A 24,325-nucleotide genomic window follows, 5' to 3' on the forward strand; every position below is an offset into this window, starting at 1 on the left:
TATAAAAGTAATTTTCACCCATGGAAGTGTCAGAGCAGTTCTAATTAATGCTAATAAATGCTACAATATTTTGTGCATTTAGTTATTTATTTTTAAGTATTTGTACAGTACTTATTACCTCAACAGCTTATGGCTGCTATATAGACCGCTCACAAAAGTTTGTAACATTTCCAGATGCATTTTAAGTACTGTCATCAAATTAGATGCATGAGACCTGGGAACACATCTCCGTGTCACTTTATGTTCCTTATGTTCCATTGTAATATTAGGTTCTTAATTAATCAGTCAGTCATTCAGTTATGCCAAATCAGAACTGCTGCATTATGACCATTTTATTAAATCCATCAACTCCCTATATTTTTGGAATACTATTTATCTTTTAGATTGATAGTTCTGGGATAACTCTTGATAAATTTTGTTGAAAGGACATCATATCTAGACTAGAGATTAAAAGATCCTTTCTTCGCTTCCTAGTTCTGAAGCTCTTCCCTCGTCCTTGACTCAACAGAAAACTATTCTTGTGTAACATTCGTTGTCCCCTTTTCCAATCCATTCCTGCCTCTTTTCCCAATCACTGCCACCTTCCCTCCAACCTAATTAGAAATAAAGCCTAACAGATTTTTATGCACTTTCAGTCTGCATGTGAACAGTGACAGGATTAGAAAGAAACCAGTATTTGAACTCCAGGAAAATATTTAAAAATGTATTATTGTGAGTCAGCATGTATTTTTATCCTGGAAGAGAGCATTTACATTCTAAATTCTCTTTCTCATAACTGAGAAAATACTGTTATCGTACATTAGGAAAACTGACAGTATGCGAGTCCCAAAATGTATCTCAGATCTGTTTGCCTGCTAGTGAAGGCACCTACAGTTGCAAGAAAAAGTATGTGAACCCTTTGGGATTATGTGGTTTTTTGCATGAATTGGCCATAAAATGCGCTCTAAACGTCATGTAAGTCACAACAATAGAAAAACAGTCTGCTCAAAATAATACTACACAAACATTAGCTGTTGTCATGTTTTAATTGAAGATAAGATGGAAACATTCACAGTGCAGGGTGGAAAAAGTATGTGAACCTTTGGACTTAATAACTGGTTGACCCCCCTTTGGCAGCAATAACCTCAACCAAACGTTTCCTGTAGTTGCAGATCAGACCTGCACAACGATCTGGAGTAATTTTGGACCACTCCTCTGCACAAAACTGTTTCAGTGTAGCAATAATCTTGGGATGTCTGGTGTGAATCGCTCTCTTAAGGTCATGCCACAGCATTTCAATCGGGTTGAGGTCAGGACTCTGACTGGGCCACTCCAGAAGGCGTATTCTGTTCTGTTGAAGCCATTGTTTTGTTGAATTACTTGTATGCTTTGGGTCATTGTCCTGTTGCATCACCCATCCTCTACGGAGCTTCAGTTGGCGGACAGATGGTCATACATTTTTCTGCAAAATGTCCTGATAAACTCTGGAATTCATTTTCCCATCAATGACAACAATCAGTCCAGGCCCTGAGGCAGCAAAGCAGCCCCAAACCATGATGCTCCCTCCGCCATGTTTTACAGTGGGGATGAGGTTTTGATGTTGGTGTGCTGTGCCATTTTTTCTCCACACATTGTGTTTTTCCCAAACAACTCAATTTTGGTTTCATATGTCCACGTTTGAAGTTTGCAAAAGAGCACCTGGGTGTTCCACAGCACTACTGGCAAAATATACTGGCATTATGTTGTCTGGAAGGCAGAAAGAGAAATTGTACTCACAACACTTTGTATGCAGTTTTTCCTTCTCTTTCATGGAATTGATATTTGTTTACCAATCCACATTGGGTCTGCACCCATAAGGAGCCAATTCTTTCCCTAAAGTTTGTGGAGTTAGCACTTCTTTCTCCTTCCCTTGGGAAGAAACTGTATATCCATCTTCCATTTCTCATAGGATAGAGAAATAATCTACCATAATCTGCCATGCCTAACCACTTAGTTAATGGCTTTTGATGAATGCCATTACCAGGGCCTTGATGATTTCCTGCTTGTTAAAAAAATAGGCCAATAAAGTAGGTCATCTAATGAATAGAAGAAATTACACTGTCATTAATTAGGCAGTAGTCCCTTGACTTAAGTCTGCAGACTGAGAAACTTCTCTCTCTCTGAATGTGACTTTGTGTGCTTGTGTAAGATATTTATGAAAGAAACAGTGTTATCAGATTTACATAGACAAAAAAGAACTAAAAGAAAAAGGGACATTTGTTCCATCATGTATTTATAGAATAAAGGGTTCAGGTAACTGGAATCTTCTAGTTTGTTTACTGGGGACCATATTTAGCACAACAGGTTGTGTGAGTAAAACAGTGATCATTAAAACCTCATCCTTGTCTCCCACTTTCCTTGGCATGAGGAAGTCTCCCTAATAATTTCTCGAGGATGTATGTATTAGGAAAGATAAGGAGAGTGTACGCAGAAAAAAGCTCTGGTCCCTGAAGAAATGTGATCTGTGCCAATTTGGCCCACACCATTCAAAGGAGACAATCAAAAACACAAAAAGGAAACCAAAAGGACAAAACACTTCCTCATCAACAATCAACACCCAGATAAGTCATCAGGTCATCAGCATTTTGTTGATGACTTGGTTGTGACAGTATCTCAACCGTTACAGTCGGTTATAGACTTGATGGAAATTATAACTCGGTATGGTAAGGTTTCTGAGTTCAAGGTGAATAGTAATAAGACTAAGATATTATCTAAGAATTTATCTATGAGTGAAAGGGATATGTTATCTAAATTAACAGGTTTTGAAATAGTGAAAAAGGTTAAATATTTAGGAGTATATATTGCAGCTTCAAATGTAAAATTGTATAAGAATAATTATGAAACACTGTGGTTGAAGGTACAAAGGGATTTAAATAATTGGAAAAAAAATTACAATTATCATTACTGGGAAGAATTGCAGTTGTTAAAATGAATGTTCTGCCAAAGTTTCTCTTTTTGTTTCAAATGATACCTATATTGAAAAAGGATGCCAACCTTGATCAATGGCAGAAGGGTATTAATAAATTTATTTGGGCGGGGGGAAAAACCAAGAGTTAAATTTAAGATTTTACAAGATGCTAGGGAAAGAGGGGGACTCAAGGCGCCGAATTTGAAATTGTATTATGATGCGGTTGCCTTGACGTGGGTTAGTGATTGGCTTAATTTAACTAACAAGAGAATACTTCATCTTGAGGGATGGGATTTGGTATATGGATGGCATGCATATTTGCTTTACGATAAGAAGGTGGACAGGGCTTTTAAATCCCATATTCTTAGAAGTGCTTTATTGCGTGTCTGGAAAAAGTATTATTATAAGTTAAATTATAAAATACCGATTTGGGGAATTCCTGGACACGCGATAGAGGGCGTATCTATGGGAGTGAGTTTGGATATGGTTTCTTATAAGGAACTACTTAGATTGCAAGGGAATGATTGGCAACTTAAATCATTAGATGAGTTAAGACAAGAAAACATAAGTTACTCTTGGTTTCAATATACCCAATTGAAAGCTAGGTGGAAGTTAGACCAAAAGGTTGGCATCACAATTACAGATCAAAATTTAGTAAAACAAATTAGAGATTTAAATTGTGCACATATAAAGAGGATATATAATGCTTTAATTGAATTGGATTCGGAAACGGAATTAGTTAAAGATTGTATGATAAAGTGGGCACAAAATATTCAGGAACCAATTTCGTTGGACACTTGGGAGATAATTTGGGTCAGTAATGTTAAATTTACTCAGGCTCAAAACTTAAGAGAAAATTTTTATAAAATGTTTTATAGATGGCATCTGGATCCCAAGAAGTTGTCTAACATGTATCCTAATTTACAGTCTAAATGTTGGAGATGTGGTAGTTTAGAAGCCACCTATTTTCACATGTGGTGGACTTGTAGAAATATAAAAGCTTTTTGGATTAAAATTTGGTGGAACATTCAAAAGATTTTTAAGAGAAAGATAAAGTTTTCTCTGCAATTGTTTTTATTGGGTATTGTTGTAGATTGTGATGTTAAAGAAACTAATTTGATGTTGAATATGATAACAGCAGCACGGTTACTGGTGGGACAATATTTGAAGAAGGATAGTTTGCCTACTATAGAAGAATGGGTGTGTAAAGTTTTGAATCTTGCAGAAATGTCTAAGATTTCTGCTTACTTGAAAGATCATTCACAGGAAAGATATATTTCAGTTTGGAGGAGATGGATAGATTATATTCAGAACAAATATGGGACTAAAAAATTCCATTTAGCTTATGAGTAGATTTTAGTGGGATATTGTTATTGATACTTTGTATGTAGTTATGTTAAAGGGGAGTTAAAGCACATTATGAATTTGGTTAATTGTATATTATGCATAATTTTTATTTAGAATATCACTATTATAACTATAATCCTGTATTTAGCTCTGGGAAGTGGGGGGGGGGGAAGTGGGCGGGTTTGGGGTGGGGGGGGGATTTGGGGATATATTGTAAAATTTTGTTTTTGTAAAACTCTTTAATAAAAAAAACACCCAGATAAGCAGAAATTAACACCAAGATTAATCCTAGACCAACAATCAAGCTGTAAATAATACCCCAATCAATGAACTACCAATTCAAACAAATAAGCTAGCAGTAAACAACAGCCTAATCAAGAAACCAGCAAGAACATTCCTACCAACACTAATAGGGCTAGCCACCTGTATATAAACAGAGAGTAAATTCCTCTCCCTTCCAGCACTGATCTACAAATATTATATCTGTGCCAATTTATCATCTCAGGTTTGGGATTTCATTTGCCTGTCTAGAATAATTAAGATGGAGCAGGCATTATGGGAAGAACACTTATTTTAGGCCAAGTAGGGAGGGCAGATGGTTTGAGAATTAGTATATGGTGATGAAAGAGGTGCTAAAGGGTGTTGGGGGGGGAGGAAATACACATAATTTGTCAAGGCCTGTTTCTTCCTCTTAATAAATGGTATTTGGCAGCAGAAGAAACATGTAGCAAAAAGAGAAGACACACCCACACATTCATTTGAAGAAGATTGTGGTAGAACCGTGGGAACTTTCACTTTTGAAGAGAAAAGTCCTCTTTGAAGAAAAGTTCAAATGGTTGTCTTAAAGATTCTGTTGGACTTCTCCAGCAATAACTAGAGAGTGGAGGAAGCCAGGATTTAGACCCCAAATAATAAAAAGACTGTAATATAGAAAGGCCACAGCACTGCAAAGTGCTAGGATGTCTCTTCTTGCCCTTCTTTGGCTGGAGCTTACCGCAAGAATGTGTCTTTGCACATTAGAACTTGAGAAGACTCTCCTCAGTTCTATTTGAACAGATTTACTTATTCCTCCAGGTGAGAAACACGGGGACTTTTGAAGCGGAGAGCAACTATAGCTTTATTTAGGATATGTCAACAAGGTCTCTGTGGTCTTCAGCAATTGTGCCTTACTGAAGATCACCAAGAATTCCACCAAAGCAATTCTCTAAAACCATCCACTTATAGCCTCCCCGAGTTTTTCTAAGAAATAATAGGATACAACTGTAGGGCTCTGGGACATTCAGTTCTGCACAGCTAGCAAGTAAGGTTGCTCAAATAGAGTAAGTGGGTAAATGAGATACAGGTAGCCCTTGACTTATGATCAAAATGGAGCCCAAAATTTCCTCAGCTAAGCAAGTTAGTTGAGTGTGTTTTTCCCCATGTTATGACTTTTCCACAGTTGTTAAGTGAATCACTGCACTTGTTAAGTTAGTAACATGGTTTTTAAGTGAATGTGGCTTCCCCATTGACTGCTTGTCAGAAGGTCACAAAAGGTAATCACATGATTCTGGAACATGGCAACCATCATAAATCTGAAGCAGTTGCCAGGCATCTGAATTTTGATCACATGACCATAAGTCTGAAAAGCAATCATAAGTTACTTTTTCCAATGCCATTGTAACTTCAAATGATCACTAAACAAATGGTTGTAAGTCAAGGACTAGCTGTCTTTGGGGCTGCAGTTAAAGAACTAGCCACACAGGTCAAAATATATTTGCATGGATTGGATTGAATTGGATTTCGCTCCCTAAAAGAAAAAGTTATCCTAGAAAGATATTGTCTTTTTGGGAAAAGATAAGTGTCTATTAGAATTGTTTTCGGTAAAAGCATGAAAATACCAAGTGTTGATTATTTTGATTTTTCAATGTTTCAAAAATCAAGATAGCTGTTACACATATGATGCTGATAGTTTCATGAAGAAAACTGGCAGTATTTCAGCAAGTTAGCTGCTGTTTCTAGGGAGTGAGGTACTCTCATGAAAAGTTTTCAAACTAGCCCAAATACTGAAGAGCAGTTAAGTTAAATGAAGGATGCTTACAGGAAGTCATGTAACATGCACTGGAGAATTAAGTTACACCAGACAATTCATTTTCAGGCCAGAGATCATGACAAAATTCTGCTGACGGACCTTCTTGTTCATAAACAAGAACACCCTGTTTTTACTGATATTTAATAATTAACTCCCAAGTGCTAAGTGTGCACTCTAGTACTTAGACTGGACCAGTGACCCGTGGTGATGACAATTTTTTTTTCTCAGTTCTGTGTACCAATGTTTCTCCTTGAGTCCATCCTTTGTTTCATGCTGATTACTTTCCCTACAGTTTTATGTGCTGCGTATGATGTTGTTACCTTGTTGCTTTCCAAATCACAATATAGTCCGGGACAGAAAATGAATGGAAACCCTGTGAGATCTCTTGTGTGTTTTCTGACCACAGGATACGGCCACTTTGCTCAAGCTAAACAAGCCTGGTTTAATCACTGCCTTAATGGGGAAATCACCCATTATGTGTGCTTGTTGAGGTACTGTACATGGGGAGGGGGTGTGAACACTTAGGTAGAAAGATACCAAATACATTTACAGGGAAGTTCATATTTTATGTTTTATTAGTTCCCTTCTCATGCTTTGGAAGATGTGAAGAAAGAGAGAAGTAAATATAGGCGGTTTTTGACTTGCCACCTTTCATCTAGTGACTGTTGAAAGTCACAACAGCACTGGAAAAAGTGAGTTATGGCCATTTTTCGTACTTACTACTGTTGCAGAATCCCCATGGCCACATGATCAAAATTCAGACTCTTGACAACTGGCTCATATTTATGAGTATCCGGGGATCATGTGATCACCTTTTGTGACCTTTTGACAAGCAAAGTCAATGGGGGGAAGCCAGATTCACTTAACAACCACATTATTAACTTAACAACTGCAGTGGTTCATTTAACAACTGTGGCAAGACAAGTCATAAAATGGGGCAAAACGTACTTAACTGTCTTGCTTAACAACTGAAATTCTGGGTTGAATTGGGGTTGTAGGTCAAGGACTGCCAGTAGTAACAGTGGTGGTAAATGTGCTTCTAAATGTGCTCCTTTAATGACTGGTTCTGTGAGCTATCAATTGCCCTCTCTTGGTCTACCATCTTCATCGTAATTCTCAGGAAGCTAAACAAAAACATCCATTATATTTTTTTGCTGAATTTTTCATGCCTTGTTCAAGGAGCAGTGTTATCTTAGAAAATTCTTCCTTCAACTGATAATCCTCCATTTTCCCATTCAACAATCTTCATTTTGACTTGGAGACAGGATCTTGTTCTCAGTTTGCATAATACTTAACTCCGACTTCAGTGAGGAATACAGGTGGACTGCAGAATGGCAGAGCAGTTGTTCTTCCCAACACACACTAATGAGATTATTTGACATAGTGAGCCTGGCTGTTTTCATCAGACATTTATATCTGAAAAAGAGACTAATGCTGTGATTTGCTTTTGATCATAGAATTACAGTGTGGTTTTCAATGGTCACTTTGCTCAAATATGCAGTATGGATCACAAGTGTGGTGAGGCTTCATGCTGTAAATATCAGCCCCCTGTAGACATTCATCTCAACTTGCTAGGATTCCAAGTCTACAAACTTAGCATTCCAAATTCTGCTGTTTTATTTATTTTTATTACTTTATGCCACATTTTTGGACTCATTCAATCTTTTTCATAAAAAAAACCCCTTTTCGTTTGTTTTTGTTTAATTTCACTGTTGTTTTCAACCTGTGTCTCTCACCCATCAAGATGAATCTTTGCTATATTCTAGTGTCTGAGGATTCTATGCTTTTTCAGGAGTAATTTTCTCCATACTCCAAAATGGTTCCTTGCAATTTACATCCAGGAATCTTAATAAAATTATAGGCATAAATCAGACCTAGCTTAAATGTAGCCCTGCAAAGCATGCCGATGTGAGCAGACGTGCGCACGTGCACACACACACACACACACAAATTTTGCAACACTCTGGATGTCCCTAGTGTATTCTTTGCTTGAAGTTGTATTTGTTCAGCAATCAGCTTAATGATCTTACAAGAACATATTTTTCACAGAAGAACTTGTACTGTTTTTTTTCCTCAATGATGTTTATTATTTTTCCTGTTTGTTTCTTAGCAGCCATGCTAAAATTAATTGAATGGAAAAGAAAAAAGACTCAAGTTTCTTTCAGTTCCCTCAGCTAACATTTCATAAATCTCTTAAATGGGCTGATATGTTTCAGGTCAGAAAAATCTTCATTGGTGCTAATGGGTTTATCAGGTCTAATTTTCACTTCTGTTTTTCCAGTATGGTTGCACTTTTTAGAAGATGCTCATCCAAACATGTTTTTTTTATATAAACAAACATAGGAATAAAACAATGGATTGTATCCAATGTACTCATAGCATAAATAAACCTTTGCAAGAGAAATTTTCTGCCACCTCCTCCCTCCTTCAATCTCTAATCGACACTTTCAGAAACATCTGTAGTGAGTAAAGAGGCTGTTGGGGGAGGATAATTGGGGGATTGGCCACTTGTGCAGACCCAGTTTAGCCTATATAATTGTGGTCCAGACATTTGAATGATCAGTTCCTGGTAGTATTCATCTGTGTACCAGATGAAGAGCTTTTCAAGTATTAGAAATAATTTCTTGATGGAAGGGGCTGTGAACCAGGAGTGCTCTGTGAAGTGGAATGTTCCCCATTACTGGAGCTTTTCAAGAGGAGCCGGAGAGCCATCTTCCAGAAACACTTAAATGGTTCTTGAACTGTCCATGAACCCTAGAGGTCTCCTGAAGTCACTTCATGGGATGCCCTGTTGCTCTCTGATTCTGCTGTTTGAACTAGATGTTCTCTGGCATCACTTCCCATTCTGATCCTACCGTTCTTTTGTTAACTATAGTCAACATGGCTGCTTTGTGGGTATTAACGTTAAGACCATGCTACAGCTTACAGGATGATAGTAGGTATTTATGATACTTGAGAAAACTTGTGCTAAGGCAAAGAAAAAAAAATCCCCTGCTATAATAGTGAGGCTATGTTCAAAATCACCCAGTAGTTAGCATTCTTGTGCATTAGTGGTAGAAAATCAACTGAATTGGTTCAAATAATTGGGAACTGAGACATATCAGGTTTTTATCCCACCCTCATTTATTTCTTCTCAGTGCTGATAGGTCAGATGACAGTTGCTTTCCTGATCCTTGTGTCAGTTCCAGTTTCTGGATTATGGCAGTTTGCAATCAAATAAGCAACCATATAATACTGTGTGTTCTTATATGGTTTGGCTGTTCTTATTGCCTATTCTAATTTCTCTGAAAAGTATTGTAGCACACATAAATGAAATAATATTTTCCATGGAATGGTACATTAACAGATAACTAGTATTTTCCCCTTTAAGGAGAAGTTTTCATGGAAGTTGCTTGAGTCATTCTGATGTACTTGGTTAGTTTGGAGCATACTGTAGGGTTTCAATTTAGGATATTTTATCATTATATAAATGTCACATCATGTTAGCACCATGTGATCAAGGGCCTTGTGGACTCTATATGGCTAATTTTTCACAGATAACATGAAACTTTGTCTAGAGAAAAAGATTCTGGATTTTACATCTAACCAGAGTGAGCTGGACATGGATGTAATTACAGTACTTAACTTGAAGTTGGACAGTGTGCATATGAACAAATAGGATCTGACATATTTGGTAACAATATGTGTTCATCTTTAAACTTTAAAATCCAACCTCTTAGCTCACAGAGAACAGTCTTCTTTAGTGTGTGAGGGATATTTGGCAAACCCAAGAGGAGAACCAGAGAGAAACTCAAATAAATTGAAACTAGAACTTCAGTATCCTATGCAAGGCTTTTCAATACTTTTATGGTTGTTTGTGAAATCTCTGATGTCCATCATAATTCAGTAGAATTTTCTCTTCGCAAACCTTTCCAGTTCAGCTCATACAACAATACTATGCCAAATCAGAACTTGCAAATTTTATCCTAATTTTATGGTTTGCATTATGAGGAGAATGCTTTATCTTATAGAATGGTTTTATATGTACATGGTCTCTCTCTCTCTCTCTCTCTCTCTCTCTCTCTCTCTCTCTCTCTCTCTCTCTCTCTCTCTCTCTCTCTCTCTCTCTCTCTCTCTCTCTCTCTCTCTCTCTCTCTCTCTCTCTCTCTCTCTCACACACACACACACACACACACACACACAAACACACTTTTTAAAAAAGGTGCAGCTAGATCTTTAATAAGCAGTCTCCAAAATGTAATGCTATATTTTGGCATCAGATGAGGTTGCCTTAGGAATAGGTTTGTAAGTCTTTTTTCATAATTTGGTTGCCAAGTTCAGCCTATATTCTAATAACAGGATATTCTCTTCTGCAGCACTTTAGACATATTTCCTACATTGGTATCTCTGGCGAATGGCACCCTTCCTCCCAACAGACGATTTGATGGAATAGATATCTCTGAAGTCCTGTTTGGGTACTCAAGCAAAGGACACCAGGTATGGCATTTACCTTCTGAACACTGGGTAGCAACATCAACTGCTTGAAGGTTAGAAACTCTGAACTTCCCTAAAATTCCTCATGTTTCAGATGATTATCATTGCCACAAACAATTATCCTGCCTTGCAATTTTTGATATATTTTTCAACTGGTTTGCTTTATCTTGTTTTTGTCTTCTAAATATTTTGAATTGGTCTTAAATGCTGCAAGCTCTTTCTTGTGTGATATATATGAAATTGATAAGTTCATATAACAGTTTTTTAGCCTCAGATGCTCAATTCCTGTTAGGGAAATACCTGTTATTCTCAAGCTTGAACTGCTGGCTGTAAAACAGTCAGTTAAAGCCTCAATTGTATTCCATAAGCTTAAAGTTTACTCTCAATCATGCATGTATTTTATGAAATATAATCACATTAATAAGCCATTAAGACAACACAGTCTTTTTTGCAAAATTGGCCAACTTCAGAAAGATTGCTCCTACTTGCACTCTCATTCTTGTTGAGCACGGCAGTTGATCTGTAAACAACTTAATACTTAAGCAAAATCCATCCATTACCTCTTAGAAAACACTATGGCGGCTTGGCAATGGAACATTTGCCTTGGATAAACAAAATCTCTGGTTCAGCCTCTGGCATTTACAGGGAGGAAACAACTTTGATCTGAAACCAATTGCCAATTATTTATATAAAACATGCTTTGAGGACTAGTAGTTTGATGTTATCCACACTGAGTGTGCATGTGTGCAGGTACTCTGTGGCTAAGATTCTCGGTATGCCATTTAAATTTTCTTTCTACATTTACATAATGTTGCAAAGACAGGAACAGTAGGAGGTTATTCCCAAGTAAATGTATGTAGGTTTGTGCTGAACCAGTTCTATCCTTTGATTTGAGTTTTAATAGGTACAGTTATATAGCAATTGGTTACAATAACAATTATTTTCTTTGCACAACACAAACATTTATGTAATCTTTCTGCTTTTTATTGTTTGCTGGCTGAAGCTTTTTAAAGAACAGAAATGCAGAGTTTTGTTTGAATTTTTTTTGTCTCATAGTAATTTCATTATCAAGGGACGCGGTGGCTCAGTGGGTTAGGACGCTGAGCTTGTCGATCAAAAGGTCGGCAGTTTGGCAGGTCGAATCCCGAGTGCCGCATAACAGAGTGAGCGCCTGTTACTCGTCCCAGCTTCTGCCAACCTAGCAGTTCGAAAGCACATAAAAATGCAAGTAGAAAAATAGGGACCACTGCGGTGGGAAGGTAACAGCGTTCCGTGTGCCTTTGGCGTCTAGTCATGCCGGCCACATGACCACGGAGACGTCCTCGGACAAGCGCTGGCTCTTCGGCTTTGAAACGGAGATGAGCACCGGCCCCTAGAGTCGGAAACGACTAGCATGCATGTGCGGGGGAACCTTTACCTTTACCTTTTTAATTTCATTATCTACTATTCTTTCCGCCTGAGAAAAAGAGCTAGTAGCTTCCTTTCTCACTTTGTCTGTGCCTTAGAAAATTGATGACATTTCTGTGTCTGAAGAAAAGACTTTCTTCCCTTATTTTCTAAATAAAATCTTTAAACTCTTTTTTTAAAGAAATTTCAGTGAGAATTTTTGTCTTGATGAATAACATTCAACTGGTTGCTATTTTTTTGGTGATTTCATACAGTTGATTTAAATTTTTCCCCTTGCAGCTCTTTTGTTCCACTAAGTTGTGCCCTTCAAGACGTCCAGGACTAATCAGCATTCCTAAATCTTAAATTCCCAAATTCTATGCATAACTGCTTTCTAGGTGGTGATGAATGCAAATGGAAGAAGCCCAGTTCTGGATCCCGTAATTATAAGTTTCTTCCAAATACTTTCACTGAAGAGATCTGTTGAGGGTTTCTAAGCAGGAGAAGACTATGATGCCTTCTTCTGCAACAGGAGGAAGAAGGAAACAGGGTCCAGAAATTCTACATCTAGCTAGGGGGAACAGTTTACAAGTTTTTCAAACACATATCCCCCCACTTTTTTTTAGTGACATATCTTTCTCATGCCAGACTAGTAGAATAGCTCCACAATATTCCTGTGATCGCACTAATTTGCTCAAAGGAATTATTCAGGTTTTCTTTTAGAATTGTTATAACATCAGTATTTTTCGCTAAGCATACGTTCTCATATGCTCTTAAATCATCATCATCCCCCCTATAAATCATCCATATAATGGCGTTCTGAAGACATCATAGAATTTGGGATATGTAAACTAATAATACAGTAGTAAAATAATACACTTGATCTTGCAATGTCTAGCTCAGATCTCAGCCCAGCTTTTAATAATCATAACTGTTCTTTCTAGCATTGTAGCATCTCAGGATCATAGATACAATAATAGTAGTTTATCTTGGTGTGCAGTTTTAAGTGACAAAGGATAAAGGCATGTAGCATTTATAAAATTAGATTAGAATTAAATTAAAATTACATTATATTAGGATTAGATTTAGAAATGACATTTTGGAAGTGTTTGCCCTTCCTTCCTTCCTAGGGCTATAACTGGTGCCTCGGGTAGATCTAGAATTCCCGGTCTCCTGGTTTCTAGCTTGGTGTCTCAACCACTACACAAAACTGGTTCTCAGTAATATGAGCCATAGTTACTTTTTTATACTATATAGGAAAAAATGTCATATGTTTATTTATGTTTGTTCTTTGCAATTATATAACATTTTCCAGAAGGAGCATTTTATTTCTCATTATAATTTTTTGTAGTTGTCTGCACTGATGGTGGGGGGAAAGAATTATTCCTGAGATTACCGAGGAGGGTGACACCACTTATCCTATTAGTTGTCATATTCAGTGGGAAATAGTCACTTTCTAATCCCCCAACTTACTTGTGATTGACAAGAAAGAAGGCAGTGACCTGATCAAAAAGGGAAGTGTTTCCACCTCATTTCACTGCCAGACCACAGAAGCCTTTGTTTGGGCATTGATGTTAATGTCAGTTGCCAGCTGGAGACTGGGAAATCTGAACTGAGAACCAGTAGTTCTCTGCAGATGGGTATGGTTGAAGCTTGACACAGTGGTAGGAGGAAGCTCGGAGAGTGAGGAAAGTGTGTTAGTGAGAAACGGATAGAGCTGCTGTCTTAGCCCTGAACCTTTGATGACTTTACTATGACTTTCTTCATTTTAAAATTAATTGTAACTATCATCCTCTATTCTGCCTATCCTCCAAAGTGCTCTAGAAGCCCACCAATATCTAACAATTAAAATAATTAGAAGAGCTGACTTCAAGCTTTCATCACAAATCTACTTCTCTGAGTGGTTTTGTAGCTCTTTTAAGACTGATTTTCTTAGTGAAAAAAAATGGTGTAAATTAAAATAAAAATGCAGACAGGTTTCCTGAAAGCTGAAAGGAAAACATTCTAACTTGTTACATTGCGGAGGCAATATCTGAGGTTTTACATAAATGCATATTTTAAGAATATATTTGAAAGTTTTTGCCTACTATACTATATTGTCTTGATAGTGAAAATTATAGGAACTCTTTTTTTTAAAGAGATAAGAGTACTCTGCTCTATAAAACAGATTTATGATTGTTTCCTATTGGCGGAAGAATGTGAATTTCTGGAGCAGGCATGCAGAAAAGATACAAGTGAAAGGCCCCTGTTTTAATTGCAGGGTGGGGGAAGAGAGCTTTTCAGAGGCTAACAATAAATCAGTTTTCCATATGTGGCATTTCAGTTCTTTCATCATGCTCAGAATGTAAACGTTTTTTTTTAAGAAAAAATAAGCCCTGTTGAATAAAATGGATCTTAATCTTAGGAAATAAAGTACTGTACACAGGTTCCTGGTAGCAGATATATTTCTTTTGCACTTGTTCTGTTTTGCTTGATTAGTTTTACATATTTTAAAAGCAACCCACAAGCCTAGTAAATTAAATACTCACGCTAGATAGCGTCATTTCATTTTTGATTTTTTTCTGATTCTGAGGAGTGTGAAGAGTTCAGCCCAGCTAGATTCAAAAAGTGCATGGGAATGGAAATAAGGGTTTAACAATTTGGGTTCTAAATAATAATGGGAGCATATTAGATGCATATTACCATTTGAATTTCTGTATGTGAAGTTCTTGATACTCTGAACTTAGTTTTTTGCTTCCGTGCATTTCATTACTCAACTAGGTAACATCAATGTGAGTATTATCATCATTCACTCACATCGATGAGGTTAACTAGTTGGGTAATGAAATGTCGGCAAGAAAATATCAAGCTTAGAGGGCACCAAGGATTCACAGTTCAACCCTGAGCTAAAGATATTCTCTTCTATTGGAATATATGTAGCTTTTTAAAAATGTCATTAAGCAAAAGAGGACACTTTTTAATCTTCCCAGTTTCTCTTTCCTCTAGATGTTGTTCCATCCCAACAGTGGTGCAGCTGGAAAATATGGAGAAATACAGTCCCTTCGGTTGGACCAGTATAAAGCCTTTTATCTTACAGGTATGTTTTTTATTGGAGTTTATTAGGTATTTCTGAATATTTCCACACTGTATTTTTCTAGTAATATGTGTTTGAAAGTAATGAAATGTGAACAAAACAAATATTTTACAAGTTAGTTATTACTAATCCCTAGTATCACAATTTGTTAGTGTCCTAGCAGTTATTTGTTTCTAGCTCCTCTCCAAAGGGAAGATTTTTAAAAAAAAATGTTCTACATACAGAATAAGAGAATAATTCCACAGAAGTGATTTTAAAAAAATAGACTGAATAAAACATCAATAAAAATGTTGATCAAGTATCAACAAAAATGGTTTTTATGAAGTCATATAATATGGCATTCAAGTTTATTCTGATTAGGGAGTAGAATCTCTGCTTTGCCATGGTTCATACCAATATACCGAAATTCAGTTACAAAATTTGGTTTTGTTGAGTATTTTATTTCTGGAGTTCAGTAGAGGAGCATCAGGAATTACAGGAGGATTCAATGGGTAAAGCTGGCATGGAGAAAATATTTGAAGATATGTAGTGAGAATTCCTGCCTGATGGGAGTTCAAGAATTCAGCCTGTGAGAGAAGGAGTGTTGATTGGCATCCTGGATATTATAGGCTGGTGGTTTTTGAAGTGTTTACTGGATCTGGGATTCAGTTCTGAGATTCAGGTTCCCCAGGCCCTGTACTTTTAAGGGAGACAAAATGTTTCCTTTTGTTCTCAGACTTTTACTGACATTTGACAGATTCCAATTTATATTCCTTCTACCATGCTCATTGAAACTTAGTCTTAATGCAGTTGGAGAGCTAGCCTGTGAAGTTCACTCTTGGTTGGTTCAACTATGGAAGGATCAACTTTCCCGTCACAGACAGTCACATCCCTAGGAGTCTTTGGAGGAAAGAAAAACATGTGGAAAAAGAAATGCATACTTTATTTTGCAAAAAGGAAGCATGCAAAACAATGACACATTTCTTCTTCTTCTTCTTCTTCTTCTTCTTCTTCTTCTTCTTCTTCTTCTTCTTCTTCTTCTTCTTCTTCTTCTTCTTCTTCTTCTTCTTCTTCTTCTTCTTCTTCTCCTTCTTCTCCTTCTCCTCCTCCTCCTCCTCCTCCCCTCCCTCCCTCCCTTCCTTCCTTCCTTGTTATCAACTTGATCCTGCTATTTTTAGAAACACTTGTTTGCTTCCTTCAGCCCACTCCCATTTTCTCCATTTTCTGAGTAAGAGAAAATGCCTTTGTCACCCTAGGGAATTGGAGGAGAATGAAGCCTCAACCTTGCATTCACATGGATTCTTCTTCAGGATATATTTTGTAAGTCTCAGCATGGTGATCAGAGTCACCTGAAATGCAAAATGGGTAGCGAATATTTATTGATTAATTAATAATAAATATTTATAAATAAATAGATATAAGTCAAAGCTGGAGGACACTTCCATGTAGCTGCTGTACTTGCACAGAACTTCCTTTTGGCTTTGTGAAGCCTGAGGGATGAACAGGGGACATTGTGTAGTACAGGGAAACAGTGAAAGAGCCACTCGGAACCGATTCCCTCACAAAAGGATAAACTGGGAGCCGCAAAAAATGTGTGCGCATGCACGTACATGCGCACATGTGCAGAACAGGGTTTGACTGAAGAGTTGGAGCCAAGGCGAGATATGCACCTACCCTGCATATTTGAATTGATTGGTTGAACTTTTTTTAGTCCCACTTTTTTTTTTGGGACTGCACATGGCAGAAGACTGGGAGCCGCAGGAGAGGCTGAAAGAGCCGCATGCGGCTCCGGAGCCGCGGGTTGCAGACCTGTGGTATAGCAGAACAAAGCAAAGCACCGTAGCCTTTTGGCTTTGCCTTTGGAAGCAGAGGAAGCCCATTGCTTGGAGAATCAGTTTTACAAAAGAGCTTCACTGGGTTTTTCATCAGTGCAAAACCCTCTCTTGAAAATCTGTACAACCCAGGTATTTTCTCTTCTCAGACTATGTGTCTTTCCAGAAAATTAGTTACTATGTTATATTAACGTAATATTTCCTTAAGATATCTGCCCCTTTTTAAAACAGTATTTAAAAAGCAGAACAGCAGGACAATTTGATAGTCTTCCTTATGCCTGTTATTTTGGAATAGAGATGTAAATTCTGTAGAAGCCTATAGACACTTGCACGGGTTGAGCTTCTGAGCTATAATTACCAAGTTCTTGCCCTGCTTTTATCTCTGCCAGATGACATAGATATCATTGCATACAACCAATGGCATTACCGTTCCTCCCACAGTGTTTTCCCAGTAACTCCTCCAGGAGTCTATAGTTAGACTCCTAATGTGTTTCTTTCTGTGTCCTACCTACCTACCTTTTCTCAAAAGAAACAAAAGAGCAAAACTTAAAGATAATGAAGGGGATCCATGCATTGTCAAAGAGAAGACAAATACATAAAAGCACTTTAACAAAAAAGTGAAATAAATATTACTAATAATATGTCATTGCAACAATAGTTTTATATATTTTCTAATGCAAATGTTGTTCAAATATGTACATTTCTAATACATTTATGTGACCATCATTTTAACCTACTGTATACGGTATAAATGTGCTCCGTACTTTATTATACTTGTCCATACAAAGTTACTTCTATAGGCAATACACTTATAAATGGCAAGTGCAGTCAGGTTTTCAGTCCATTGAGTGAAGGGGTCATTTAATTATCTCTTGAATCCTGCAATATCAGCCTTTTGGCCATAATAAAGACACAGAGAATTCATTTACATTGCCCAGTTGTTAAATTCCATACAGTAGATATGTAGTTTAAAAGAATATTTTCCTCGGAAAATTTATGCTTTTCTTGCACAATCACATTTAGATAATCCACTACCTTCTTCCAAAACTTGGTAGAAGTGTAGGTCATTGTAGAAACATATTTTAAAGAAACATTATCCTTAGTACATCTTTAACAAAATAATGTTTTTGACAACTCTTTTCTATATAAATGCAATGGAGTCCAATATGTTCTAAATATTATGTTCTGTTGTATAAGTTGTAATTTAAAGTACATTGACTTCTAGCTATAGAAGTTAAGACGGCTTTTCAACCTTTTCACAGATTGTACCACTTTTAGGACATGACAATATTTGAGTACCACCAGTGCTTAGCAAGGTGTCAAAAACTTGATGACTAAAAAAAAAGGGAGGGATTTTGGGTTTTACTCATTAGATTCGTTGTTATAGAAATGGCTAGTTTATAATATTATGGAAAAGTAAAAAGCTGAGTTTCATTGTTAATGCTGCAATAGAAGAAGTCTGGTTTTTTTTCTTCTCCCCCTCACTTTTTTCTCCCCACTGTGTCCTACAATTTGCTTTTGTATTTTTGTATTTTATTCTATAATCTAATAAAATATTATAAACTGTAGGGGAAAAAGGAAAAAAATACCAGTTTTAATTTCTTTGGTGGCTGTTCCTTTGCTGAATCACTTTCCCTTTGCACTGACAAATGTATGATGAATTTATCCATATTTATTAATATGCACCACTACCAGCTAGCTCGGGGGTCTTCGAACTTGGTACTTTTAAGACTTGTGGACTTCAACTCCCAGAATTTCTCAGCCATCATGGCTGGATGAGGTATTCTGGAAGTTGAAGTCCACAGGTCTTAAAAGTTGCTAAGTTTGTAGACCCCTGAGCTAGCTGGTAGGCCATTCTTAGCTCTCTTTCCACAGTGTAGTAAGAATGCATCTCCCCCCATCCCTTCCCTGTACCCTTAAAGACACAGGAATCAAGTGCAAAGTAAGAAAAGCTCACAAAATAAACACATAAACTCAGGTTGTTGTTTTTTCTTTAAGCTGCCTCAGTTGTGTCACATGTCACAATGTTACAACTCAAGACTGAAAGGCTCTGGCAATTGCGAAAAGCTTTAGCTATAAAATTAAGCCTGTTTACCTTCAAAGAAAACTTTATAAAAGCCATAGACAGACTGAAGATAAGGGCGTAAAACTAATTACATTTGTTTAAAGGGATTAAACCTATGGAAGTCAACACTTTGGACTCATTGCTAGCCTAAAATACAGATTAAATTTTCCAATAACCAAAGCACACAAAGGAGCCTCTGAATTACAAAATGCTGTAAAAACTATACAAAAATCCTTATGGTAACCCAGTCAAGCTGCCAGCTGATCCAGAACTAAATAAACCCACCTCCTTTCTGACATGACGGCTTTTCATTTCATCAGTGCAGATTGCATTCTCCTGGCTGGAGAAAACAAACCAGGGGACCTTTTCTTCCAGCAACAGCTGCTGCTTCTCTGTCCCTGTTTTCTTCCTGCCTGCTGACCTGTCCTTCTCGCTGGGGTTGGTCTGGCTGGATCCTGAGAATTGACTCTCAAGAGCACAAATTTGAGAGCAGATTTCCAACAATAGAATTGCATAGAATGACTTTTTTATTGAAAAGTTTTACAAAATTTTTAATAATAACCCCCCCATCAACCCTCCCCCCTTCTCTCCCCCCCCGGACTTCCCAAAGCAGAATACAGGGTATTACATATAGCAATCTTATGCAAACATATGCTAAATATCTATTACAACGTTAACAAACCTTCCACCCTTTAACTCCCTTATAACAAAACTAAAGTAATTATAATAACATTTCTATAATTGTAAAAATTATTCATATGCTATTTGAAACTTTTTAGTCCCATATTTGTTCTGAATATAATCAATCAGTATGCTGATGATACCCAGCTTTTCATCTCCACCCCAAACCAACCCAGTGATGCCCTCGACGTGATGTCCCGTTGCCTGGAGGCGGTTCGGGTCTGGATGGGGAGGAACAGGCTTCGACTTAATCCTGACAAGACCGAGTGGTTGTACATACCGACATCTCGGGTAATCCAGCCTATTCCATCTTTAACTATGGGGGGTGAGGTGTTACCCCCCGTAGATAGGGCTCGCAACTTGGGCGTCCTCCTTGACTCACAGTTGAGTTTGGAAGATCACATAGCTGTGGCCAGGGGGGCTTTTGCCCAGGTTCGCCTGGTGCGCCAGTTGCGGCCCTATCTGGACCGAGATGCCCTATGTACAGTCACTCATGCGCTTGTGACCTCTCGAATAGACTACTGCAATGCTCTCTACATGGGGCTGCCCTTGAGGACCATTCGGAGGCTTCAGCTGGTGCAGAATGCGGCCGCGCGAGTTGTGATGGGGGTCTCCCGATACTCCCATGTAACACCTCTTCTCTGTGAGCTGCATTGGCTCCCAGTTGTCTTCCGGGTGAGATTCAAGGTGCTAGTGATGACCTATAAAGCCCTAAATGGCATGGGTCCGGATTATTTACGGGAGCACCTGCTGCCGGCGTCAACTTCCCATCACCCCGTGCGCTCCCACAGAGAGGGTCTCCTCAGGGTGCCGTCGGTCAGGGAGTGCCGGCCAACGGCCCCCAGGGGGAGGGCATTCTCTGTGGGTGCGCCTGCCCTCTGGAATCAGCTGCCTGTGGAGCTCCGGATGGCTCCTGACCTTCGCTCTTTTCGCCGTGACCTGAAAACCTGGTTATTCGAGCTTGCCGGCCTGGACTGAGGGATTGGGGTTTTAAATTCATAATTTAATTTATTTTGTTTGGGGCTAAATTTAATTTAATTTATTTTTAACTTTTGTATGTTATATTTTAATTACCCTGTATACCACCCTGAGTCCCTCGGGAGAAGGGCGGTATATAAATCTAATAAATAAATAAATAAATCCATCTTTTCCATTCCAAAATATATTTTTCTTGTGACTGTTCTTTCAAATATGCTGAAACTTTTGCCATTTCAGCTACGTCCATTACTTTAAGTATCCATTGTTCTATTGTAGGTAAATCTTCTTTCTTCCAATGTTGCGCCACCAAAAGTCTGGCTGCCGTTATTAAGTGTAACATTAATTTAGTTTCTATAACAGTACAATCCGAAATAATCCCCAATAAGAATAGCTGCGGAGTAAATCTTATTTTTTTCTTTAAAACTTTCTGAAAAATCCACCATATTTTTATCCAAAAGGCTTTAACATTTTTACATGTCCACCATATATGATAATAAGTTGCCTCTTCACTACCACATCTCCAACACTTAGGTGGTTGATTTGGATACATACATGCTAACCTTTTAGGATCTAAATGCCATCTATAAAACATCTTGTAAAAATTCTCTCTTAGGTTTTGTGCTTGCATAAATTTTACATTTGTAACCCAAATTTTTCCCCAAGTATCCATCATTATGGGCTCTTGAATATTCTGAGCCCATTTTATCATACAATCTTTAACTAACTCCGATTCTGAATCAATCTCTATAAGAGCATTATATAACCTTTTTTATATGCGATTGACTTTGATCTCTAATTTGCTTTATCAAATTTTCATCAGCTTTTACTATACCAATTTTCTGATCTTCTATCCATCTAGCTTGTAATTGTATAAACTGAAACCAAGTCTGTACTATCTTTTCTTCCTTTAAAACATTTAAAGGTTTCAGTTTCAAAATATTCCCTTCCATCCTAAGTTCTTGATAGGTAATCACATCTTGTTTCTGCTCCACATTTATATTTCCTATTGCATGTCTAGGTATAGGTATTTTATTATTTAATATATATTGGTACTTTTTCCAAACTCGGAGCAAAGCGTTCCTTAAGATATGAGTCTTAAAAATATTATCCACCTTTTTGTCATAAAATAAATACGCATGCCATCCATACAATAAATCATACCCCTCAATATTCAATATTCTTTCATCCATTAAATTGAACCAATCACTAATTGTTGATAACACAACTGCATCATAATATAATCACAAATTATATTATAATCTGAGTCCTTCGGGAGAAGGGCGGTATAGAAATTCAATTAAATAAATAAATAAATAAATAAATTGGGCATCTTCAAACCCCCTCTCTCACATGCATCTTGCATTATTTTAAGCTTTACTCTCGGTCTTTTCCCTGCCCAGATAAATTTATTAATACCTTTTTGCCACTCATTTAAATTTGTGTCTTAAGTATTGGTATCATTTGGAACAAAAATAAAAATTTTGGTAAGACATTCATCTTCACGGCTGCTATTCTCCCCAACCAAGACAATTGCAATTTTTTCCAACTATCAATCTCCTTTTGTACTTTTTGCCATAACAATTCATAATTGTTTTTATATAATTTCACATTAGATGCTGTGATATATACCCCCAAGTATTTAACCTTTTTTACTATTTCAAATCCTGTTGATTTTTCTAACGCTTCTCTTTGTTTTATAGTCATATTTTTTGTTAATATTTTAGTTTTTTGCTTATTAACTTTAAATCCAGAAACTTGTCCATATTGTATTATCACATCCAGTAATTCTAAAACCGATTGAGTAGGTTGACTTAAAGTAACAACCAAGTCATCTGCAAACGCTCTCAATCTATAATCTTGATGCCTAATTTTAATTCCCTTTATCTTATTTGATTCACGTATTTTAATCAATAATATTTCCAGTGTTAAAACAAACAACAATGGTGATAAAGGGCATCCCTGCCTTGTTCCTTTTTCAATTTTACAAATTTCTGTTAAATTACCATTAACAATTATTTGTGCTGTTTGCTTTTGTTATATTGCTTTAATAGCCTGTAAAAAATAATCCCCAAATTCCATCTTTTCTATTACTTTCAATAAAAATTGCCAATTCAATTGATCAAAAGCCTTCTCTGCATCTAAAAATATCAATGCAGCAGAGACTTGGTTGTTTCTTTCCAAATATTCCAATAAGTTAACAATTTGTCTTACATTATACTTCATTTGTCTACCAGTTATAAACCCCGACTGATCATTATGTATCACTTGTTGCATTATATTCATTATTCTATTTGCCAATACTTTAGCAGATATCTTATAATCAGTGTTTAAAAGAGATATTGGTCTATAATTCTTTGGTTGACTAAGATCTTGATCCTCCTTTGGAATCAATGTTATGAAAGCTGTTCTCCATGATGGGGGCACTACTCCCCCAAGTTGAATTGTTCTAAATAAATCCTTCAAAGGCTCCACCATTTCTGACTGCAAATTTTTATAACTAGCTGTCAATCCATCTGTCCCTGGTGATTTACCCAATTTCAACTGTTTAATTGCTAAAACAATCTCTTCAGAAGTTATTAACTGATTCATTCCATCCCGCTGCTCTTGAGTAACCTTAGGAATATTCACCTCTTGTAAATATTTATCTATATTTATACTTTGAATTGTATCTCTTGCATATAATTTAGAATAAAATTCTGAAAATACCTTTCTGATAATATCTTGTTGATAAACCTTTTTATCTTTATATTCTATTTTCTCTATCGTCCAAGACTTTTCTTTTTTCCTTAACAAGTAAGCTAACCATCTACCTGGCTTATTAGCATTATAAAAAGTATTATGTTTAGTGTATCGTATGTTGGTTGCCACCTGGTCTGCCATCAACATATTAAACTGCCCTTTCAATAAGTTGTTTCTTTCACTTTCTTATCAGCTGGGTTCAAGATAAGTAACCTCTCCTTCATCTTTATTTCCTCTTCTAACTCCTTTCACTTTTGTTCCTTTTTATGTCTATACTTATTATTCAAATGTATTAGGACTCCTCTCATATAAGCTTTACTTGAATCCCAAACCATTTCAATCGAGGTGCCCTTATGCATATTCATTACAAAAAATTCTCTCATTTGTTTTCTACATTCGTTCACAATTTCCTCATATCTAAACAAATTTTCATTTAATCTCCAAGATCTATCCCTTTTCTCTTGAACTAGTTCCATCCACACTGGACTATGATCTGTTAATGTTCTTGGGCATATCTTAATTTTCTTCACCCTAGAAAAAATCATTGGTAATTAGTATAAAATCAATCCTTGAAAAAGATTGGTGCCTATCTGAAAAAAATGTAAAATCCCTCTCTTCCATATTTCGCTCTCTCCAAATGTCTCTCAATTCCAGGTCATCCATAAGCTCAAAAAAAGATCTAGACAGTTTCGCACGGTTTGATATTCCATTAGAAGACCTACTTCCAACCAAAAGTATTATCTTTCCTTCTATTATAAGTTCAATTGCAATATATTGT

At 36.9% G+C, this 24,325-nt stretch overlaps 1 protein-coding gene and 1 long non-coding RNA gene across 7 annotated transcripts in view; one reads left to right on the forward strand and one right to left on the reverse strand.

Moving 5' to 3' along the window:
• ARSG (arylsulfatase G) overlaps window positions 1-24,325 on the forward strand; it is a 140,886-nt gene that overhangs the window by 107,515 nt on the left and 9,046 nt on the right. For all 6 annotated transcript variants that reach the window (XM_081318542.1, XM_081318546.1, XM_081318547.1 and 3 more), the window contains 2 exons: window positions 10,697-10,817; window positions 15,186-15,276. In XM_081318542.1, the coding sequence (XP_081174668.1) occupies window positions 10,697-10,817; window positions 15,186-15,276 (212 nt within the window). The remainder of the gene's footprint in view (window positions 1-10,696; window positions 10,818-15,185; window positions 15,277-24,325) is intronic.
• Window positions 16,504-19,596, reverse strand: LOC308662573. The gene is made up of 3 exons (XR_014025235.1): window positions 19,435-19,596; window positions 17,849-17,976; window positions 16,504-16,601 (listed from the first exon to the last, which is right to left on the reverse strand). It is a non-coding gene; the product is annotated as an uncharacterized lncRNA (long non-coding RNA).

The sequence above is a fragment of the Vipera berus genome (genome assembly GCF_964194415.1).
Source record: "Vipera berus genome assembly, chromosome: 2".
Lineage (NCBI taxonomy): Eukaryota > Metazoa > Chordata > Lepidosauria > Squamata > Viperidae > Vipera > Vipera berus.